Raw genomic sequence first — 20,430 nt, 5'->3', positions numbered from 1 at the left:
GCGCGAGGTGGCTGCTGGGTACAAGACGGGCGGTCCCTTAGGCGCCATTTTGTGGCGAGGCAGCGAGAGGGACTGTGCGGGTGTGCTTGGCGTGTGGTGCCGGATCGTGCTGTGCCTGGTGCCTGCGGATCCTGGGCGGCGGCATGGGCTCGGACAAGCGGTGAGTGGCGGCGGGAGGGCGAGGGGAGACGGGAGGAGGCGGAAGGACGGGTGGTGGGGGTCGCGGCGGGCGCTTCACGCTCTGAGCTCGGCCCGGTGTGCCCCGCAGGGTGAGCCGGACGGAGCGGAGCGGCCGCTACGGCTCCATCGTGGAGAGGGAGGACCGCGACGAGCGGGAGTCCCGCAGCCGGCGGAGGGATGACTACAAGAGGTCCAGCGAGGAGCGCCGCGGTGACCGCTATGATGACTATCGCGACTACGATAGCAGAGACTACGACAGCCGAGACTACGACAGCCGCGATAGCCGAGACTGCCGCGACTACGACAGTCGGGACTACGACAGCCGAGACAGCCGGGTCTGCCGAGACTACGACAGTCGCGACAGCCGCGATTGCCGAGACTACGATAGCCGAGATTGCCGCGACTACGACAGCCGGGACAGCCGAGACTACGATTGCCGGGACTACGATAGCCGGGATTGCCGAGACTACGACAGTCGCGATAGCCGAGACTATGATAGAGACTACGACAGCCGCGATTACGATAGCCCCGAGGTGAGCGGGGCCGGGGGCCGGTACTGCGGGGCGGAGGGCGCCGGGAGCGGGTTGGAGCCCGGAGCGCTGCCCGGGGCCGTGCGGAGCAGCCCCGGGCCGGCGGGCGGTGTCGGTGTCGCCGTCCGTTCGTGTGGCACTGTGGGGACGCCGCGGGGAATCGCGGTGCCTAACCCTGGCCGCTGGCTTCCAGAGGGAGCGGGAGCGCAGGAACAGCGACAAGTCGGAGGACGGGTACCATTCCGATGGCGACTACGGCGAGCACGACTACAGGAACGATATTAACGATGAGAAAGAAAGCAAGACCATCATGTTGCGTGGGCTCCCCATCACGGTCACGGAGAACGATGTGAGTAGCCGGGCGGGGCCGTGCCTGCCTTGCCCCCGGGCAGGGCCGTGCCGAAGCGGCTGCTGCCATTTTGTTGAGCGCTGCATCATGGTGGCCGCTCTCCAGCGCTGTGGCGCTGCCATTTTGAGCTCTGAAAGCATTTAAACTCCCAGTGTTAAGTAATAGAGGTCAGTTCAATGTTAAACAGTCCCTTTCAGACGGAACGAGCTGTGAATATTCGTTTTTTCACGGATGTTTTTCTAAGAGTGGATTTGAAACGATCTGCTCCTTGCCGCTTTTCTGTATGGGAGGGAAGAGGCAGATTTTTTCTGCTGTTTCGCTCCACTGCAGGGAGGGGGGAGGGGGACAGAGACAAAGAGGTGGCAATCACCAGTTTTTCTGCTCTTTATCGAGGCCAGAACTTGTGACCGATGGGGTCACACACAGTCACCGAGCTCCTTAGCCGAGCACAGCCCCGCACAAAGCTGCTTTGTGTGGGCGCAGCTGTGGGAGTCAAAATGGCTGCTCCCGAGCTGAGGGAGCAAGTACTAACGAGCTTGGTGCTTGCTTGTCTGACGTATTTATTTGAAAGATGTTAAAGCTTTAAGGTTTCTTATCTATGGTAACTTTTTAGGGTTTCTCTTCTTACTGGGTTATTTTGGTTACCAAGATATAAGCGCGATTTGAGGGGTAAAAGCTGAGCCCAGTTTGTTTCCAGTCAAGACTCCGCCTCTGCCTTTGATGTGTATGTGCCTTAATTGCTAACACAGAGAATACATTTGCACCATTTTTACAATGCAGATTTTTTTTTCCTTTGCTTTTTCGTTGATTACTTGTTACCCCCCTGGTATTGAGGGTTCCTGATCACCATATACTGCTCTGACATTTTCGTGAGTGTTTGAAATCAAGTGTAGGTTCCTGCATACAAATGAGACAGCCCAGTCAGACATTACACAGAACATTTTGGAACAGTTCTTGTTTCTGAGATAATGGTGTAGCTTTACAGTTGTGCAATAACTGTAGCATAATTTATATGAATATTTAATTCTGAACTCAGAGTGTAGACAATGCATCTTGCAACGTGGAATTGAATTCTTACATTAACACTACTTCTGGCTGTGTACACAATTCTCTTTTTTTTCTACATTTTTCATAAGAAAAATTCACTTGCATACCTGGTATTATTTCCAGTCAGCATATAAAAGGGCAGCTTTAGATAAGTTTTTGTTTTGATGTTGCTTGTAATGTACTTTGAATTCTGTGAAAGCTGCTGAAAAAACCTTGTGTCTCCTACTCTAAAACATTTGTTAGTTTTTGTTTTTCCTCCATGCCTCTGCAGAGTGGCAGAGGCTGCCTGTGCCACAGCAGGTTTGTTACACCAGAACTGACATTTCTTCAGGTTTTTCTGGGTTGACACGTTCTTCACAAATCTGCTTTATCCTGAAAAACTGATGGAAGTCAGCTAGAGGATGAGGTCTTTAGCATGAGGCTTAAGAATACATTGATCATGGAGCCTTGCAGTGCAGGCTTCTTGTTTTTCATTGCTAGGAGCAAAGGGATACCAGCAGTGTTCTTTTCAGAATCTTGGGATCATGCACTGGCTTTGCCATATATATGTATGGCAAAGATACATGACCAAATACTGAGAACACTGACCAGATAATCTGAGAACACACAATTGTAGGGATTCAGGCTCTGGATGATTCAATGTCCTGAGTGAGGGTTACAGTTATGGACTTGGATGCTCATCAGTCCAGTGATGGGTTCTCAGTAAATGTCTTCTTTGTCTTTGAGACAGTGTTAAAAACATTGTTTTGTGTATCTCTTTCATGGTACTGCAAGGTAGGTGGTTTCTGTGACTTCTTTCTGCCAAGCTATGAAAGTTTTAACTGTTGGATCAAAATCTCCTGCAGATTCGTGAGCTTATTGAGTCCTTTGAAGGTCCTCAGCCTGCAGACGTGAGGCTGATGAAGAGAAAGACAGGTGAGAGCTCTTAATCCAGTTTTTGACATCATCTTCCTCTTCCCCAGCCCAAAAGAGTATCCAGAATTGTCCCCAAACTGCAAGCACATGCAATTAAAAAAAAAAAGGTTTGCCATGGCTAAGGAATGTGGCTTTTTGGAAGACTTAGATAGCTGGTCAACATGTTAAAAGAAGTCTGTCTACAGGGGGTTTTGTTAACAGGTATTGGTAAGTAATAATAGTGTAAACCCATTTAATAGTATGTAGTGTGTTGCATGGTTACCCTTAAAGATGGATTCAGATGGAGTGAAATGTAGCCAGTTAAGGCAGCTTGGTTCCTTGCCATGGCAAAATAACGAGCAGATCCCAGCAGTTGACTGACGTCGCATTTGTAAAGCTGCTTTGTCATGAAGTAATGAAGCAGTTGGAGAGAGATTCACCTGTTTTAAAGGAACTGACTAACACAAGTATCCCGTCTATATCTGAATGCTGTCTCTAGGTGTAAGCCGTGGTTTCGCCTTCGTGGAGTTTTATCACTTTCAAGATGCTACCAGCTGGATGGAAGCCAATCAGGTTGCTTCACTCACCAAGTCTAGATATTCCTGAAAATGGAACAAGTCTGTACAGTTTAATGAGAAAAAAAAAAAAAAGGAAAAAATAGAGGTGGAAGGAGTGGTTTGTTCCATAACAGTGATTTAAAGAATAAAAGCTTTGTATATATTAAAATTTGTAACATAGAAGATAAAATTAGGAGAGAAAGTTCTGCTTTGGTAAAAGGTGCCATTGTTTTAAATGACTTGGTTTCCATTTAATTTGCTTATGAAGATTTGGCTAGTATTTGTTAAAAAACCCTAGCTTATTTCCACTTGGTGTTTCCTTCTCTGTTGTCGGAGAAAGCACCACATCTCTGTGTTGCATTGGTATTAACCCTGAAAGAGAAGTGTCAGTTCTTGGCAATAATCTGTTACCCCAGTTAAAGAGGGGGAACTGGCTCTTATAGAGAAAAAAGCCTATTCATTTCAACTAAATTAGGCAGACAGTGAGATCTCACATCTGTTAGACACTGTATTTTGGCTTTTTTGTTACTATGACTTGATAAGGAGCCAAAATGCAGTAAGAGTCCCCTGGTTTGTTTTCCTGTGAGATTTTCCTGTTGCCCTGCAAACAGTTTCACTTGCTTTCACTACTTTGAGATGCATAACCTATTTTAACAGCAGAACTTGAAAATACTCTCAAAGTGAGCAAAGTGTCAAATCACAGATTTTTTTCCTGCACCTGAATATTTGATGCAACAGTCCTGTGACAACATTATGACTGGTTTTCTGCTCTGTTGATGTTATAATAAAGAAACGGCACCATCATGGGATTCATGGCAGTTCCAGCAGATGGAAGTTGTCATATGCCTTGTGCTGGAATAGTGTTTCATATGTCCCACACTATGGATGACATCCCCAGCCAGAGAGCAGCTTTCACATTCTGTTTCCTGACATGCTGCTCGGTAGGGCAGGTAGCTGTTGGGGAGAGACCAATACCAAGAAATTAATGCTGAGCATGTATTCAGAAATTAATTTTTTTTAATATATACAAAGCTATACTGATGCATAATTTATTGAAATACACTCAAATTCACTCCAGTAAGCAACCACCTTAGTAGTAGGGAAAACATAGCCTGTCCCCAGCAGCCGGGTTGCTGCCTGTTAGATGACAGAACGATGTATTGCAACTATGCCAGCAGCCTTGTTTCTATGTGTGCACATCCAGTGAGTGCTGGGCCCTCCAACCCTCCCTCCTGCCGGTAGGAGCAATGGCTTTGCCCTGTTCAGTCGTGCAGAATGTGAGAGCCTTATTCATGCTACGTGCTAGATCTGTGTCAGACCCTGTTATCAGAAAAGCCACTGGTCCTGACACTGATGCTCTGCAGAAAGCCAGCCTGCTATAAAAATGGTTCTGCCGTTGCAGTGTCTGGGGTGTGGCCTCTAATCTGCACTTCCTCACATGTGCTTCCACCTGTTTGACCAAAATATGTTGAGAGCCATATTTTGAAAGGTCGTTCTGCATACCCACGCTTGGCAAAGCGTGAGGCTGAGAGTCAAGGCTTCTTAATAGCTGTAAATTTCTAACTCCTCTGAAGTCAGAGTGAGAGGACATGCTGAAAGCATTATGAACTTTTCCTACCCCTGGAGAAGCTTCACGTGCAGTCTAGTTACTCATTTTGGAGAGCTCTTGCCTGAATGAAGAACACAAACCTCTTGTGCAGGCTTCCAATTGAACTGATGCAGTAGTCAAATGAAACCACTTGAGTTATGTTTCAGTTGATGGCACTTGTAATCCAGCCTTCAAGAAGTCTAAGCAGGGTCCCTTTGGGAGGAATTACTGTATTTTCAAGGGGACACTTCTGAAGTGTGCTTGGAAAAGTAAATCCAAATGTGGTTAAAAGGTCTGGGGTGTTTGGAGTAGGGGACGAAGTGAAGCAGTCACCTAAGGACATGTTTTAAAAGTCTCTCAGTGCTATACCAGAAGTGAATAGAAATGTGGGGGCAAAGAGACTCCTAAAAATGTGTTAATCTGAATGCAGCAGATTAGGACTCTGTCTCCTTCGAGACACTTTCTGGTTCCATGTCAGCGTTTAGTGTTTGGCAGCTTTTTCTACACTCCCTGATTCTGTTTATCTTTGCTCCACATCCCATTCTCTTACTGCCCTCGTCCTCCTCTCTGCAGGATTGGATGGGCAGGGTGTAGGTGGCGGTGGTTGTCCTCCACATCCTCCCCATATGTTGTCCATTTAATTCAGGAGCACTGATTCCTCCGAAGGGTGCTCTGCCATGGGAAAATGGACGTGTGTGTCTTGATACAGGAATAATTGAAACCACTTTTTTTGCAGAAAAAGCTGGTGATCCAAGGGAAGCAGATTGCTATGCACTACAGCAACCCAAGGCCTAAATTTGAGGATTGGCTCTGCAACAAGGTACAACACATGTTTCTGTGAGAGTTGGTCTTGCTCTGGAGCTCACTGCTTGCTCAGTGGTTTAAAGAAGGTGACACCTAAATCAAACCTGCTCCTGCTCCCCATAAAGTTAAATTATTCCCCCGCATGTGTTCCCTTCTAACACTGCTTTTAGTGACTGCGTTGTAACTACACTTGGGATTGTAAGCCAAAGACTACATCAGTTAAAATAACTGATGTGGGATGAGTAGGGAAAAAGTAGCTGGGATGTTGTGAAAAGCAGCTGTGGTGCAGATAAGGGTGGCTTTTGATGTTCTGGATTATTCTGGTGGGTTTAGCTTTATTTTGTTACTTTGTGTGAATGTCTGGGTTTTGTTAGTGTACAGTAAATGCAGCATTACTAAAATTACCCAAGTTCTTACTGGGCTTCTCTTGTTTGTCACAGTGCTGCCTTTACAACTTCAGGAGGAGGCTCAAATGCTTCCGCTGTGGAGCAGACAAGTTTGGTACGTTACCATCACCTCTTTCATGTCCAGTTTGTGGGAAACTCTCTGGCCTATGTAGGAGCCAGAGTTCCATGTGGGTTCTAGACTGGCTTATGAAATGCTGAGCTTGAAGTGAATGAACCATGTCCTGACTGAAATATTTTCTCTTCATACAAAGATTCAGAACAGGAGGTACCACCTGGCGCAGCAGAAGCCGTTCAGTCTGTGGATTATTACTGTGATAGTAAGTGATCTTTGACTTACTCTAGAATGTGAAATGTAAACACACATACTAAAAATCCTTTCTGTACCTCGGCCTGCCAGCTGAAGGACTTGAAACACTCTGCAAAGCTATGATGTGCACTGCTAATGTCATCCATTTTCTCCTCAGCCATCATTCTTCGAAACATTGCTCCTCACACAGTGGTGGAATCCATCATGACTGCCTTGTCTCCCTATGCCTCTCTGGCAGTCAATAATATTCGTCTCATCAAAGACAAGCAGACTCAGCAGAACAGAGGCTTTGCGTTTGTGCAGCTGTCTTCTGCCATGGTGAGGACTTTACTGGTGTTCTGGAGAGAAACAGCTGCTTAACCTCCTTCTCTGCATTGCAGCATTTAGAGCCCTGAGCTGTCTCTAGGACTGTCCCCCTTCAAGGAGTGTTGATGGATGCAGTGTGTCAAAGCTGATAATATGTAGCTGCAGTTTGAAAGGTGGTGGGACGTTGGGAGCAGGTTGAAAATCTATTTTGGTAGCAGAGTTCTGTTCTGAATTGCAGCTTAGCTTCGTGCTTTGATTGCAGAAGTACTGCTGTGGGATCATACTTTGACAGATTCTAAGATCTGGGGCATACAGTGTGGGAACACGTGCATAGAGTTAGGCTTCTTCCACCTGGAGAAGAGAGGAGGAGGCAGATGTTGCTCTTCTTAGCAGCATCCAGTGGGAGGGTGTAAGGACAGCAGAAACATTCTCAAGGAGAAGACAAAAGGGAATAGCCATATAAATTGAAACACAGGAAATTGCAGAGATATGAGAAAAGCCTCCTAAGTTTCAGGGAGGTCATGTGCTGGGGATTCATTAAGGGCAGTGGATCTCTGTTCCTGGATGTGACATAATACTGGCTGGGTTAGCCATTGGACTCAGTGATTTTAAAGGTCTTTTCCAACCTGAATGGTTCACTGAGTCTGTACATGAAACTCGAGCAGCAGTGTGGTCTGTTTGGACCTGCTTTAATCAGAGGAAAGGGTTGGATTAAAACAGGTGCCTAATCTCAGTTTTTGCTGTTGTCCCATTTGGAGTAGTGTGTGTCTTGATGAACCTAGCTTCTGGAACATATTTAATACTATGTGACCCAGGGAAAGGCTCAGTATTTTCACATGGGGTCACAGGGGTCTCACTGTGCTCTTCTGCACGTGTGTAATGTGAGGAGATGGAGGTGTTTTTTACATCTTTAGCTCTTTTCAGTGGCTCTACATGAAAAGGTGGAGTTTGGGGGACTTATGGATCCCCCTCAGTAAACTGCCCTTCATAATAATGAGTATTTTTTTTTTGTAGGATGCTTCTCAACTGCTACAGATTTTACAAAGTCTTCAGCCACCACTAAAAATTGATGGCAAAACAATTGGTGTTGACTTTGCAAAGAGTGCCAGAAAGTGAGTGTGATAGCAGTCAGTTGCATTTTTGGTTTTTGCCTTTTTTTTTTTAATTCACATACCCACCCCTTCCCTTTATATTGGATGGTTTCTTCTTGTCACCCATGCTTTTATTAAGCTCATTCTAACTCCAAAGTTTTGCTTCCCATAAGTCACTTGTGTTGCATGCATCCTGCTCTTCACTGTGTACCGGGAGAGTCAAAGCAGTGTTCCCCACACCCCTGCTTCCATCCTCTGAAGATAACACTGTAACTGTTTGTGTGCACAGCATATTTGTTTCCTTGGAGACCTTCTGACTTGTTGCCGACTCTACAACAATGAACCTGAAGTTCCTTTACTTGCCAAGCAATGTTTTGGCTCGTGTTATAAAACATTCTGAATGTTTCATAACTGCCAAGAAATCCGTGTGTGAGGGCAGACTCCACCTCCTTGCATAGGGAGACACTTCAGTAAAAAGCAGAACTTACTCAGGTGCCTGATTTTTGTGATTGCAGAGACCTGCTTCTCCCAGATGGTAACAGAGTCAGCGCCTTCTCTGTGGCAAGTACAGCCATTGCTGCAGCCCAGTGGTCATCCACCCAGGTATGATTTGGAGACTGCTACTCATAGTCCTGCTTTCCTGAAAATTAAAATGCTGACCGTGTAATTGCCCTGCTGGCCACCTGCTTGGTTCAGTTTGATGGCAGATTCAGCCATGAGAGATCTGGTCCACACACAATCAGTTTGGAGCCTAGGCACTAGGGTGCATGAAATTATTTCATTAAGTCCCTGACAAATTATTTAACCTGTCCCTGACAAATATATCTTCTTGGAATTTCAGCCACAGACTGGAGAGGGCAGCACCCTTGACTACAGCTATCTCCAGTCAGGACAGGATGGATACTCACAGTATGCTCAGGTTAGTAGTAGAGATTATGCTCTAAGCAATAGGTTGTCATAATTTGGGTATGCAGATTACTCACCTTGTGTTGTCATTCATTTCCCTTTACAGTATTCCCAGGATTATCAGCAGTACTACCAAAATCAAGGAGGAGTGTTGGACACAGACACAGCTACCATATCAGGTAGTGCTTCCACCATCTTAGAAGCAGCTGTTTGTAATTATAATTTTGCAGTAGTATTTTGCCTGCTTTTGTTGTTTGGCTGCACAGAAGACTTGGCTCATTTTGCTCTCAGGATGTCTGAATGAGGATGCATTACTAGAGAGCTGTAGCAGATTTGTTGAAGTGGAATCTCTCATGCAAGTTGAGAGAGAAGCCTTAGTTTCAGACTATTGACAAAGGCTTTGAACTTATGCTAGCAGTGTAAGCAGCTCTAGCAAATGTTCAACACTAAGAGCTGTAGAGGCCAGGAATTGCTGACTTTAAGTGCAGAATGTTTCCTCCTGAAAAGGAAACTATTCCTTGTCTGGGTAGAAGATACCCACTGTGTATCTATCTCCTTTAGAACGTTTATTGCCTTGTTTGGCTGCTGGAGCTGGAATTAGTAGCTGGAGCTATAAACAAAGTAATTTTAGCCCTAGGATGCAGTAGTTTTACAAATTAGTTGGCTTATACATTGCTGCTCTCTTTTGGCAGGAGCTCCGGTCACTACAACAACAGCTGCAGTCGTGTCCCAGAGTCCTCAGCTGTATAATCAGCAGACAAACTCACCTGACTCTCCGGTAATTACAGCACTGATGAGTCCTTGCTTTCAAAGCCTGGCATATGTTGCTTAGCTGTAGCCTTTGATTTTTTAAGTGGGTGGTACAGCAAAGCTTCTGAGTGTCCGTGGGTTAGTCACAGTGCTTGTGGTCATAAGTCACCTGCCATTTCTTTGGAATGGTTTTGTTCTTTGCTAAAGGTGAGTGCCAAGCATGCTGGTGAGGAGGAGTTAGCTGTCGTACGCGTAGGGTGCGCTGCTCACGCCTTGGCTCGCTGTCCTTGTTTTCTTGGTGACAGATTTTCTAATTGAGGGTTGTGGTTTGGGTTTTTTTCAGACACAATCAGCACCACCTACCACTAGCACTCAGGCACAGGCAGCTCCTCCAACTGGCGTAGTGCCTGGAACCAAGTACGGTAAGTGCTCGGGAGCTGCTCTTGGGGACCGGTTTCTGTCACTGTAGCAATAAAGCTCAGCTTTGGCCAAGTGCTCCATCACCCTGTCATGGTGAAGCTGCCCCTGGAGAGCGTTGGCTGCATGAGCCCTTTACAGACGTGTTCTGCCGTTGTGGCTGCTATAATCTCCGAATTTTACCTGAAATGTAGAAAGATACCTGTCTGAATTCGTCTGGAACGACCATGTCCCACGCTTTAATTTTTTTACAGCTGTCCCTGATACTTCCACCTACCAATATGATGAATCTTCAGGATATTATTATGATCCTATAACAGGGCTCTACTATGATCCTAATTCCCAGGTAAACGCAAGTTCTTCCCACATGTCTTAACTGTTAAGGTCCATTAGTTTCCTATCTCTCATCATACAAGTGACATTTGAAGTGCACAACATACCAATGTTGCAGATAACTCTCAGCAGTGTGTATAGGGCTGGGACTTGATTTCCCTCTGGTATAGCCCTGCATTTTTCTCTCCTTTTCCTTAATTTTCCTCCACATTTGGCCCATATAGGATTAGCACTTGTCACAGCCACTATAACTGAGCTATTTCGTTGCCGAGTGCCCAGCAAAGTGCACCCAGCTCTGGGCTCTGGTGGGTCGTCTCTTGGGAGAAGCAAAAGATTCTCCATAGTGCTGTTGGGCAGAACCACCTGTGTTTGGGGACAGAGGCTTCAGCCACTTGCTGCCTTTCGACTCCTCTCTGGAGTCTGCAAAACTTGTTTGGACTCTACAAAACGCCTTCCCGTGTGGTGCAGTAGTGTGAATCAGCTTGTTTGGGTTCTCCCGTGGACACTGAGCTTGTGTGAGGTGTTTAACTGCCTGCTTCTCCTTTCCTCTGGCAGTATTACTACAATGCCTTAACCCAGCAGTACCTGTACTGGGATGGCGAAAAGGAGACCTACATGCCTGCAGCAGAGGGTGTCACGTACCAACAGACAGCTACCACAACCACCACCAAAGAAGTGAAAGAGAAGAAAGAGAAGCCTAAAAGTAAAACAGCCCAACAGGTAAAAGACAGAATGGGTTCATTATTGGGATGAAATCTTCTCTGTGGAATGGGATATTTCTCCTTTCTCATGAGAAAGGAAATCCTAGGTTATTCAGTGGGGTCCATGCCTTCAATTTGCAGGCACTGTGGGGGGCTGAGGAGAGGTGGAGTTGGCATGGCTTGAGTGCAGAAATAAGCTCTGCATAGGAGTGCTTATGGAATGCTGCCAGGATCAGTGGGAGTATAACTGAGCCATCACATAGAGGATTAGCTTGATAAGAAGGGTTTGTACAGTAAAAGCAGCAAGCTGTGTTATCTTTGAACGCTGTATACAGGGAAACACCTGCACTGCATCCAGTGTTCTGTGGTTTAAAAATAAAAGGTAGTGGGTTGACTTGTTCTGAAACTGCATGTGAGATTGAACGGGTGTCATAAGAGATTGATAGCTTTGAGAGGAGCTATGTGAGCAAACCACTCTGCATTTCAGATTGCTAAAGACATGGAGCGCTGGGCAAAGAGTTTGAACAAGCAGAAAGAAAACTTCAAGAACAGCTTCCAGCCACTGAGTACCAGGGAGGAGGAGCGGAAGGAATCAGCAGCTGCAGATGCAGGCTTTGCCCTCTTTGAGAAAAAGGTGAAGGTGCTGGCAGTGGTGTGTGCTGGGGTTCCTGTGACAGAGAGCTCTGTGCTCATGGCATTCTTGTCTCATCCAGGGAGCTCTGTCTGAGCGACAGCAGATCTTGCCAGAGGTGTTGAAAAATGGAGATGATGAAAATCCACTAAAGGTGAGTATGGTAGAGGAGCTCTGGCCAAAACTTGCTTTCAAACATGGATTTCCATGGCATTACCTGTAAAAGTGGTGCTGATGATTGCAGCCATGTGGTCCAAGTGCAGTAGGTTGGGTGACTAAGATACACTGAGGACAGCTGTGATTCTTCTTAGCCTTGAGCTCAGTTGGGGTTTTGAGGTTTCTGCATGGGCTGTACTTAAAAGTATTGTTTGGCTAATGGGAACTTGCAGTCTTGCAGTTGGTGTGGTATGTACTTCTTGTGAGTTGCAGTACTCACAAGTGTGGGCCCAGTACTTTATAGAAGAGGGACCCTGCAACAAAGGTGGCAGAGAAGGCTGAACTACAGACTGAAACACCTTTGTTTCAGTCTTCACTGCCAAGGCCAGCCCTTAGGAATCCCTGACCCAGGGGAACATGAGAAAAGGAGCTAGCACTGGAAGGTTTCCTAGAGAGACTCTGGAGTCTCCTTTCCTAGAAATGCTCAGAGGTCATCAGGACACAGTCCTGAGCAGTATGTGCTAGTGGCAGACCCTGCTTAAGCAAGAGGGTTGGACTGGATGACCTCCAGTGGTCCTCTCCAACCTCAGGCATTCTGTGATTTCATCCCAAGTAATAAGAGCATACTGTTCCTCCTGTGATACACATCTGCAGCCTTTGTTCCCTCTTTGTGCTCTCTGAACTGTGGCACCATTGCACTCCCCTAATGCTGTCTTTGCTTTTCAGCGTGGCCTTGTGGCTGCCTACAGTGGTGACAGCGATAATGATGAGGACTTGCTGGAAAGAATGGAGAATGAGGAGGAGAAGCTGACTGACTGGAAGAAGATGGCTTGTCTGCTGTGTAGAAGGCAATTCCCAAACAAAGATGCTCTGATTCGTCATCAGCAGCTGTCTGACTTGCACAAGGTAGTTACGCTATGTAGTGAGGAAAACACTGGGGTTGTCATAATTAGGTGTGTAAACCAAAAACCATGAAGGCATGGTGCTGTTTGAAAAAGTGTTTTTCTTAAAGCAAAAATCTGCAGGTGGATTTTTGCTCTCCCAAAAGTCAGCTACTTCATTTAAGAAGAACTGTTGTGCATTTCATGTTGTTAAAGTGAATCTCTCTTCTTGTTTCAGCAAAACATGGATATCTACAGGAGATCGAAGCTTTCCGAGCAGGAACTTGAAGCCTTGGAGCTGCGTGAGAGAGAGGTCAGTGTTGAGATGAGCAGATGAGTAGCTAATGGAAAGCCTCTGCAGGTGATCTGTTGAGCTCTCCTTATCCTGACACACGTCACTGGAGATAATCCTTGTAAGCCAACCCCTTTTCCAGTCAAGGTTCAGAGCTGCCCTGTTAGATGGAGAGAAGTGTCTTGTGTCCCACAGATCTGGCTTAGCATGGAAGGCTCATTCCACCTCTAGCTCAGGGCTGCCAGGCTGGCGCTAGAAACCTGCAAGTCTCTTCTTACCCCAGTGCTGGTTCAGATGGTGCTCCAGGGACTTGGGTCTTCGGCTCTAGAATTAGTGGGCTGCAGTGTACAGCATTCTGTAGTAGCAGGCATTCATATGACTCCCATAGCTCAAAGCTGAACAAAAGTGTCTTGAAATGCATGCTAACTGTGGTTGCTTTGTGTAGATGAAGTACAGAGACAGAGCAGCTGAGAGGCGGGAAAAGTACGGCATCCCCGAGCCGCCGGAGCCCAAGCGCAAGAAGGTCTACGATGCAGGCACAGTGTACGTATCTGAGAGCTCTCAGCAGCTGCCTCAGTGCACCTTGAGCAGTGAGGGTGGCTTGTTAACTCTTCTCTTCTTCCTGCAGGAATTATGAGCAGCCCACCAAAGATGGCCTTGACAACAGTAATATTGGGAACAAGATGCTGCAGGCCATGGGCTGGAGGGAAGGTTCGGGCTTGGGAAGGAAGTGTCAGGGCATCACAGCACCCATTGAGGTAAGTAAAGAGGGATGTCTCCCTGAGGAGGTTTGGTGCCTTTGTTTTTTTCTTGTTTAATCAGAAGCACTTGCTGCTGAAGAGCTCTGAAGGAATAAACTGCCAGCCACTGCAGAGCTGCCTGTATTTATGTTGGCCCCTGCTAATGTTTGTTCCATTGCATGCTGAAGCAGAGGCATGGCTGTGCCTTGCTTCCTTTGGCATCTGACTCCTGGGGCACTGTGGCCTTAGTACACCAGGAGGGCCTGCCCTCCCTCCAGTTATTGCCTTTCCTGGCTTTGCCTGTGCTCCAGCTTGTGCTGTTAGGAGCTGTTCTGCATAGTTGGACTGGGGCCAGAGTAGTGTGAGGTGTGGGATATTACATGTGCTCCAGTCTCTTGGTGTCCATGGTGGTATTTATGGCTGTAGAGATCCCCAAGGAAGCTGGGTGGATTGATGGGATTTTTGGTGGTGCCCTCGTGGTGGTTTGGCCCCTCACTGCAGAGCTGACATGTGTCCCTTCCCTTGCAGGCCCAGGTACGAATGAGAGGAGCTGGCTTGGGAGCCAAGGGCAGCTCCTACGGCGTCTCCACGGCGGATTCGTACAAAGACGCGGTGCGGAAAGCCATGTTCGCTCGCTTCACGGAGATGGAGTGACCCCTACCTGCAGAGCACTTCTTGTTAGCAAGAACTGACTGTTAAACTCCGTAGCCTTGGTGACCTGGCTGTATGCTGGCTTTGGTTTAGAGTTGACCATTTCATTCCCTTGGACGTTGTTCCCTGCTCAGCATGTAACAAACACTTCCATGAGCAGATTGTTTGAACTGACTCAACTTCATGCTGGAGAGCTCCTGGTTAGACCAAAGGGGATGGCTGATCTTTGTATGGTCATGTATATAGTGTAATGTATTCTGTGTTCTAGCATGTTGTCCAGGTGCCGCTCCTGCCCCCTGGAGCAGCAGCAGGACCTGTTAGCTGTGCTTTCAAACTGTCTCTGCTCTCCTTTTGTTGTATTGTCTGTCTGTTTTTTTGGAGAATTTTCCTGTACATTTTGTATGATACATCTTTGTATAGACTTTTTGAAGACTTTGATTCTAGTTGCCAATTTGGCTCATTTCCAAATGAAATACATCCAAAAAATATCCTATTTCTGTTTCTCGGTGGGTGAATGAAGAATTAAGTTGCCAATGCTACTTGTCCTTTCTGTCATTCTGCTTCTTCCCTGATGAGACTTCATCCTGGAGTCTCCGTTCCATGCAGCTCTCCACTCCCCTCCTTCCTTTCGTCTCTGTGCTGTGCCTTGTTCTCAGCATCTCTCTCACAGCTCCAGCCTGGGTGGTGGCTGGTGCAGCATCAGATCTCTCTGCAGCCCTTCTTGCCATCACTGTAGGAGCAGGAGAGGTCCCGCAGCAGTGTCTGCACTTGCCCAGAGCCCTGGGTCTTACCTGCTGGCTCTTTGGTGGGCAGGGAGGGGGTGACGTGGTTCCTGTGCTCCACCTCGGCTTCTTCTGGGCTGCCTCGGTGCTGTGGGGTAGCTGCAGGCTGGGTAATGGGAGGATGAGGTTCCCCAGAGGTGTCCTGCAGCTGTCCCGTTACTGCCTTTCTGTTCTCTGCTGTGCTGTGCCTTGTTCACACTCCTCTTCACAAGAGCCAGGGTAATCAGAGCCCATCTCAGCCCTGAGCTCTGCCTTTGCTGGTGCTGTTGGCTGTGGGATCTTGCTCAGCCTTCACGCACAGCTGAGCCAGCAGTGGGCTCTCCTGATGTCCAGGTGGGTGTAGGAAGGGGTAGGATGAAGCAGGAGCAGCTTCACCATTCATGCTTGGTGCAATGCCCTTCTGGGGGTCAAGGCCAGCATCCTCTGGCTGCTTTTTGGAATGGGTGAATCCTGCTTTGCCTGCTGCTCTAGCTGCACTCAGCCACTGTTGCACTCACTGTCAGGCTGCTGCCTGATTTTTGAGGGGTGCCTGGCTTGGCATGAGCCACGCTGGGGAATGCCCCCATTCCTGCATCAGGACCGGGACCGCAGGGCGTGGGGACCCTGCCAGAGTGGCCGGGCCGTTCCACCAGGTGGCAGGCGTGGCCCAGCTTGACAGTGTCTCTGCCGGGCTGCCGAGCATCGCTGGGGCTCCACGGCTTCTCCCTAGCCTGTGACATTCCCTCTTCGGCTCCACAGAGGAAGCCGGCTGTCTTGAAACAACCTCAAAGTGACAGCTCCTGCTTCCCCCGAGGGGAGTGACAGGAAAGGCAGCCCTGGTGCACTGCGATGGGGCCCGTGTGCCCTTGGCAGCCTCCCCCACTCCCTGTGTGTCCCACTGGCCACTCTGAAGTGCTCTGTGCTGTAAATGGGGGGGTTTGTTTCCCAGCAGGTGGGTTCGATGGATCGATAAAGTGCATTTGTGTAGCTCAGCTTCTTCCCAGCCCATCGATCCCTGTCCCAGTGCGTCCTTCTGACAAGGGGTGATGCTGCGGGCACGGGGGGAGGGCCTGCAGTGGGCACAGCAGTGTTCTGTCAGATTCACTCCTTCCTTGCTGCAGCCAAGCGCTGCCTCAGTGCCCGGAGCAGAGCCAGCCCCAGCTGGTACCTCCTTGGGGAGCCATGGGGGCACAGGGATCTGCTGATGGGGATAACTGCTGGAAGCGGATGCCCAAAGCAGGGTCCCTTCCTGGGGCAAGGCTTTAATGGGGTCCTGGGCTTGTAACCACCCCCTCTTGTCAGATGGTTAAAGCCCACTTTCCTGGGCTTGTGCACTGCTGCTGGGTGCCCAGGGAACAAGAGAAGCTGGGGAGAGTGGGGTTTGCAGCCTCCCCAATCCCAGACAGGCCCTGAGCCCCATGCCAGGCACTGGGGCAGGGCATGGAGGCACCACCGCCTGCCAGCACCCGCGCCTCCAATTTAGGCAGCGCAGCGCGGCTGTTCGTGACTGAATGCACCGTGGCCCACAGCCTCCAGAGGGACATGGTGTCCCTGCCTCCCCGGGGACCGACCTCTGGGGGCGGGAGGAGAAGCCCTGGGATGGGGCCAGCCCCAGAATTGTGCAGTGACAAGGCAGGGTCCCCCTCGGAGCAGGGGGGGAGCTGCCTTGGGCATGGCTTGCAGGGCTGCCAGCGCACCAGTCCCACTGGGGCTGAGCCTGAGCCAGGATGCCCCAAAAGGGTGGTGGGGCACTGTCAAAGTGCTGGGGGGCTGAAGCTGGTCCCACCAGGAATGCAGAGGGACACAGCATACTGGAGAGAGGCTTGTGTAGCCAGGCAGGCCTAGGAGGAGATGCAGCTCAGTCCCTGGATGGGCAGAGCTTCACTGCACTCCCATGCTTCGGTTTCCTTAGGGCTGAGCAGCCTCAAGGTCTCTCCGTGGCTGACAATGGAAAAGTAAAGGCACCAAGCCCCAGAGCAGGTGGAGACCCCAGGCTAGGGAGGAAGGGGGGACACTCAAAGGTGTGACATGAGCCCTTTGCCATGGGCAATAGGCACATGGGAGCAGGACTGCAGCCGGCGCTCCTTCTAGGCACAGGGCAGCTGCAGGGTGACTTTTAGGGCCTCGGCTCCAACAAGCCTGCAGCTCCTTCCAGCACCTACAATATGCAGAATCTAAGGCCCCTGTTGGAGTAGTTACAAAGTTTGAGATTTTTCTGGCTGGCTTTCAGCATTATTAATGTTAAATTCCCAAGCCTGCTATGCCCTGGCTTTCCAGGAGGCCTTTGGAGATCCTGCATGCTAATTGAAGCGAGGAATGCAGCCAAACCATCAGTGTGAACAGCTTTCCTCCTGAGTGTTCCCTAATCACCGGAGTTACCAACCCATGGCAGAGCTCAGCACTCTCCATGGCCAGCCCCAGACTCTCCTGCACTGTCACTGGAATTCTGCTTGCAGGCAGGAACACATCCTTGTGTTTGGGGCTGCCAGAGGCTCCATGACTCTCTGTGGATTGGGTTAGCTTTCCTGCATTCCCCCTGCCAAAAAGCCTCCTGTGCCCAGTAGGACAGGCATGGAGAGAGCTGGGACCACGGGCTGTGCTCATGCTGAGTGTCAGCCAAAGCCAGGCACCGACAGCTCCATGGGGTTTGTATCCTGCTGCCAAAGGGGCATCTGGAGGGAGAGGTAGTGTTTGCTGCCATGGGAGAGCCTGGGGCAGGGGGCACAGTCAGTGTGTGACGTTATGCACCTATGTGTCCATGTGTGTGCTCCTGCTCCTCTCCAGTGCCTCTCCCCACTCTGCCTCAGGCTGCCTCCTTTTCTCTTCCCCACCATGTTGGTCCATCCTCTCCTGAGCTACTAAACTACTTCATAATTGCCCTGGAACAGTTTTCCCTATTTTACCCAAATGCCCCACAACCCCCTGGCCCTGGTTTCAGCTGTGGGGCTCTGCTGGGGGGATGGGCAGGGCCATGGTGCAGCATCCTGCCAGCACACCATGGGTGCTGCTGTGGCACCCTGCCTGTGTGGGATGCTCAAAGGCAGGAAAAGGACAGAGGAGGGGGAGGATGCACAGATAAAGGGGGTTGGGAAGGGTGTGGGCACCCTGCTCCAGGTGCTCACTACACCAGCACCCCTCCTGCCTCTTGGCATGGAGCACCTGTGGTGCTGCACCAGCCACCATGTCATCCTGGACACTTCATCCCCAGCCCCACAGCACCAGGGTGGCTGAGGAAGGGGAGGTGTGTCCCTTATCCCTTGGCTATTCTACTTGGATGTGATTTTGGGAACTGCATGGTCCAGGTTTCTCCACTGGGGTGGAAAGAAAAGGATGGTTTCAATTGACTCGCCATCTGCAGCAACGTGGAGGCCATTTGCAGCCCTGGGGGGTGGGGTGTGGGGGCTCTTGTTGTTGGGAAAAATTAAAAACAGATGGGGGCTGGGATCCCGGAGCCTGGGACCTGTGGCTACATCCAGCATGCTTATCCCCCATCCAGGCAGCTCACGCTGTCCTGAGCCCTTGGGCATCTTCCAATGCCATGCTCTCCCAGGGGAGATGCTCCAGCCTTGCAGAAATGCTGGAACGTGCAGATTTGGAGGGTAAAGAAGCGGTTTTCCCAGCAGAAACTCTTCCCTGCCTGCGGCAATGAGCCGTCCATCAGCAGCAATGAGCCCCGGGCTGGGCTGCAGCCGCACTGAGCCCCGGGCAGCGGAGAGGATGGAGAGAACGAGGGGGCTGTGCGGGGGCACCGAGGGGCTGCGGGCAGGCAGTGCCAGCCTCGCTGCGGGCAGCCCTGGGGGCCCAGGGAGAGAGCCAGAGCCTGGCCATGGGGAAAACCTGAACCCCCCTGAGCTGCACAGAGCCCGCGGGCTGACAGGAGTGAGCAGCCCAGGCCCTCACCTGGTATGGGAGTGGGGGAGGAGGGAGGGGAGCTTGAATGGGAGACGATTTCATGTCAAAAACGTTTTCACAGGAATTTGTCACCACCTACAAAAATCTCTTTACCTCCACCCATTTTTTTTTCCCTTTAGCAGCAACCAGACCTGTGAGGTGTGTGCATGCAGGTGCAATTGAGAAACAGCGACTGGGCCTTTTTTGCTCCAGTTCCTAAAAAAATTTGTATGGTGCTTGTTCCCCTCCTCCAAAGCCTGGTTTGGGGAGAAAAACTGCTTCCTGCAGAACCGAAAACCAGGCAAGAGAAGCATTTTCCCAGCATATCCCACTGCAGTTCTCCCAGGACCCTGTCCTGGGCACCCCAAAACATCTGTCGGCTCTGGAAGCTGCTTAAAGCCCGCGGCCCCAGCCCCATCCGTCTCCCCGGCGGGATGTGCCCGCAGCATCATTAGCGCTCGTCTGGCCGCCGCCGCGGCGGTTTGAACCTGTTTGAAATGCACTTGAAAAGGGTGGATTTGATGGGAGGAATGTGACGGGTTTTTGTTCTCCGAGCCCCCCGGTTGAAGCTGCGCGTAATGAAGAGCTGTGACTTTCACTCGGGTTATTTTGGGATGGACTACTTTTTTTTCCGAGCTGGTGGAAGACCATCAAAGCGGCGCTTTGAAAAATGTCCCAGTGTATAAATAACTCTGCTGAGAGCAGAATATCGCGGGCTCCCGCGCGCGGCGCGCCGAGGCAGACGGCATCTGCCGTGCGACGTTGCATTATAAAAAGGAATTATTCATCCCTTCCTCTAATTAGCTGGGTACAGCTCCCCCGCGCAGCAGCAGCCGTGGCCCGGCATGGGGAGCGCTCCCGGCCGTGCCAGCAGAGCGGGAGCTGCTCCCGGGGTCCCTCCGTGTGTCCCCCCAGGCCCCAGCACCGGCGGCGGGTGGGAGCAGCGAGCTGGGGCTGCCATCCATGGGGGAACAGCGAGGTGGGCGAGGTGGTGCGGGAAAACCCGGCTGTCTGCGGGGCTCACTGGGGCTGGAAACACCTGATCCGCTGCCTCGGCATCCCTCCCACCGAAACCCGAGCAAAGGGAGCAGGATGGGGGCGAGTCCTTGGTGCCCTGCTAGCTCACAGCTTCCAAGGCTGGGGATTTTTGGTGCCTGCATCTCGCTGGGTGTGCGAGTGTTACATGGGGTATCCCCCGAGAAACAGCCTGCAGCCACAGGATCCACATAGCTCTGACAGACACTCAGAGATGCACGGTAC

General features: G+C 50.0%; 1 protein-coding gene across 1 annotated transcript; it reads left to right on the top strand.

Moving 5' to 3' along the window:
- On the top strand, positions 1-15,052 carry RBM5 (RNA binding motif protein 5). Its single transcript, XM_005485480.3, has 24 exons — positions 1-160; positions 269-713; positions 904-1,059; positions 2,952-3,021; positions 3,500-3,573; positions 5,882-5,965; positions 6,390-6,450; positions 6,608-6,673; positions 6,821-6,981; positions 7,984-8,081; positions 8,576-8,663; positions 8,902-8,979; positions 9,073-9,145; positions 9,659-9,744; positions 10,060-10,138; positions 10,388-10,479; positions 11,022-11,186; positions 11,655-11,801; positions 11,881-11,952; positions 12,681-12,860; positions 13,074-13,148; positions 13,573-13,670; positions 13,756-13,885; positions 14,396-15,052. The coding sequence occupies exons 1-24, from the start codon at positions 144-146 to the stop codon at positions 14,519-14,521; spliced, it is 2,721 nt and encodes a 906-aa protein (XP_005485537.1). The 5' UTR covers positions 1-143; the 3' UTR covers positions 14,522-15,052.
- Positions 15,053-20,430: the final 5,378 nt, after the last annotated feature.

This window comes from Zonotrichia albicollis, chromosome 12 (assembly GCF_047830755.1).
Source record: "Zonotrichia albicollis isolate bZonAlb1 chromosome 12, bZonAlb1.hap1, whole genome shotgun sequence".
Classification (NCBI taxonomy): domain Eukaryota; kingdom Metazoa; phylum Chordata; class Aves; order Passeriformes; family Passerellidae; genus Zonotrichia; species Zonotrichia albicollis.
This window is presented reverse-complemented; position numbering and strand designations above follow the sequence as displayed.

What these genes read in the sequence shown, in the direction of transcription:
- RBM5 (XM_005485480.3), top strand. An exon ending in GATACTCACAGTATGCTCAG is followed by an intron (nt 8,980 to 9,072) that starts GTTAGTAGTAGA and finishes TTCCCTTTACAG; the next exon opens with TATTCCCAGGATTATCAGCA. An exon ending in TTGCCCTCTTTGAGAAAAAG is followed by an intron (nt 11,802 to 11,880) that starts GTGAAGGTGCTG and finishes TGTCTCATCCAG; the next exon opens with GGAGCTCTGTCTGAGCGACA.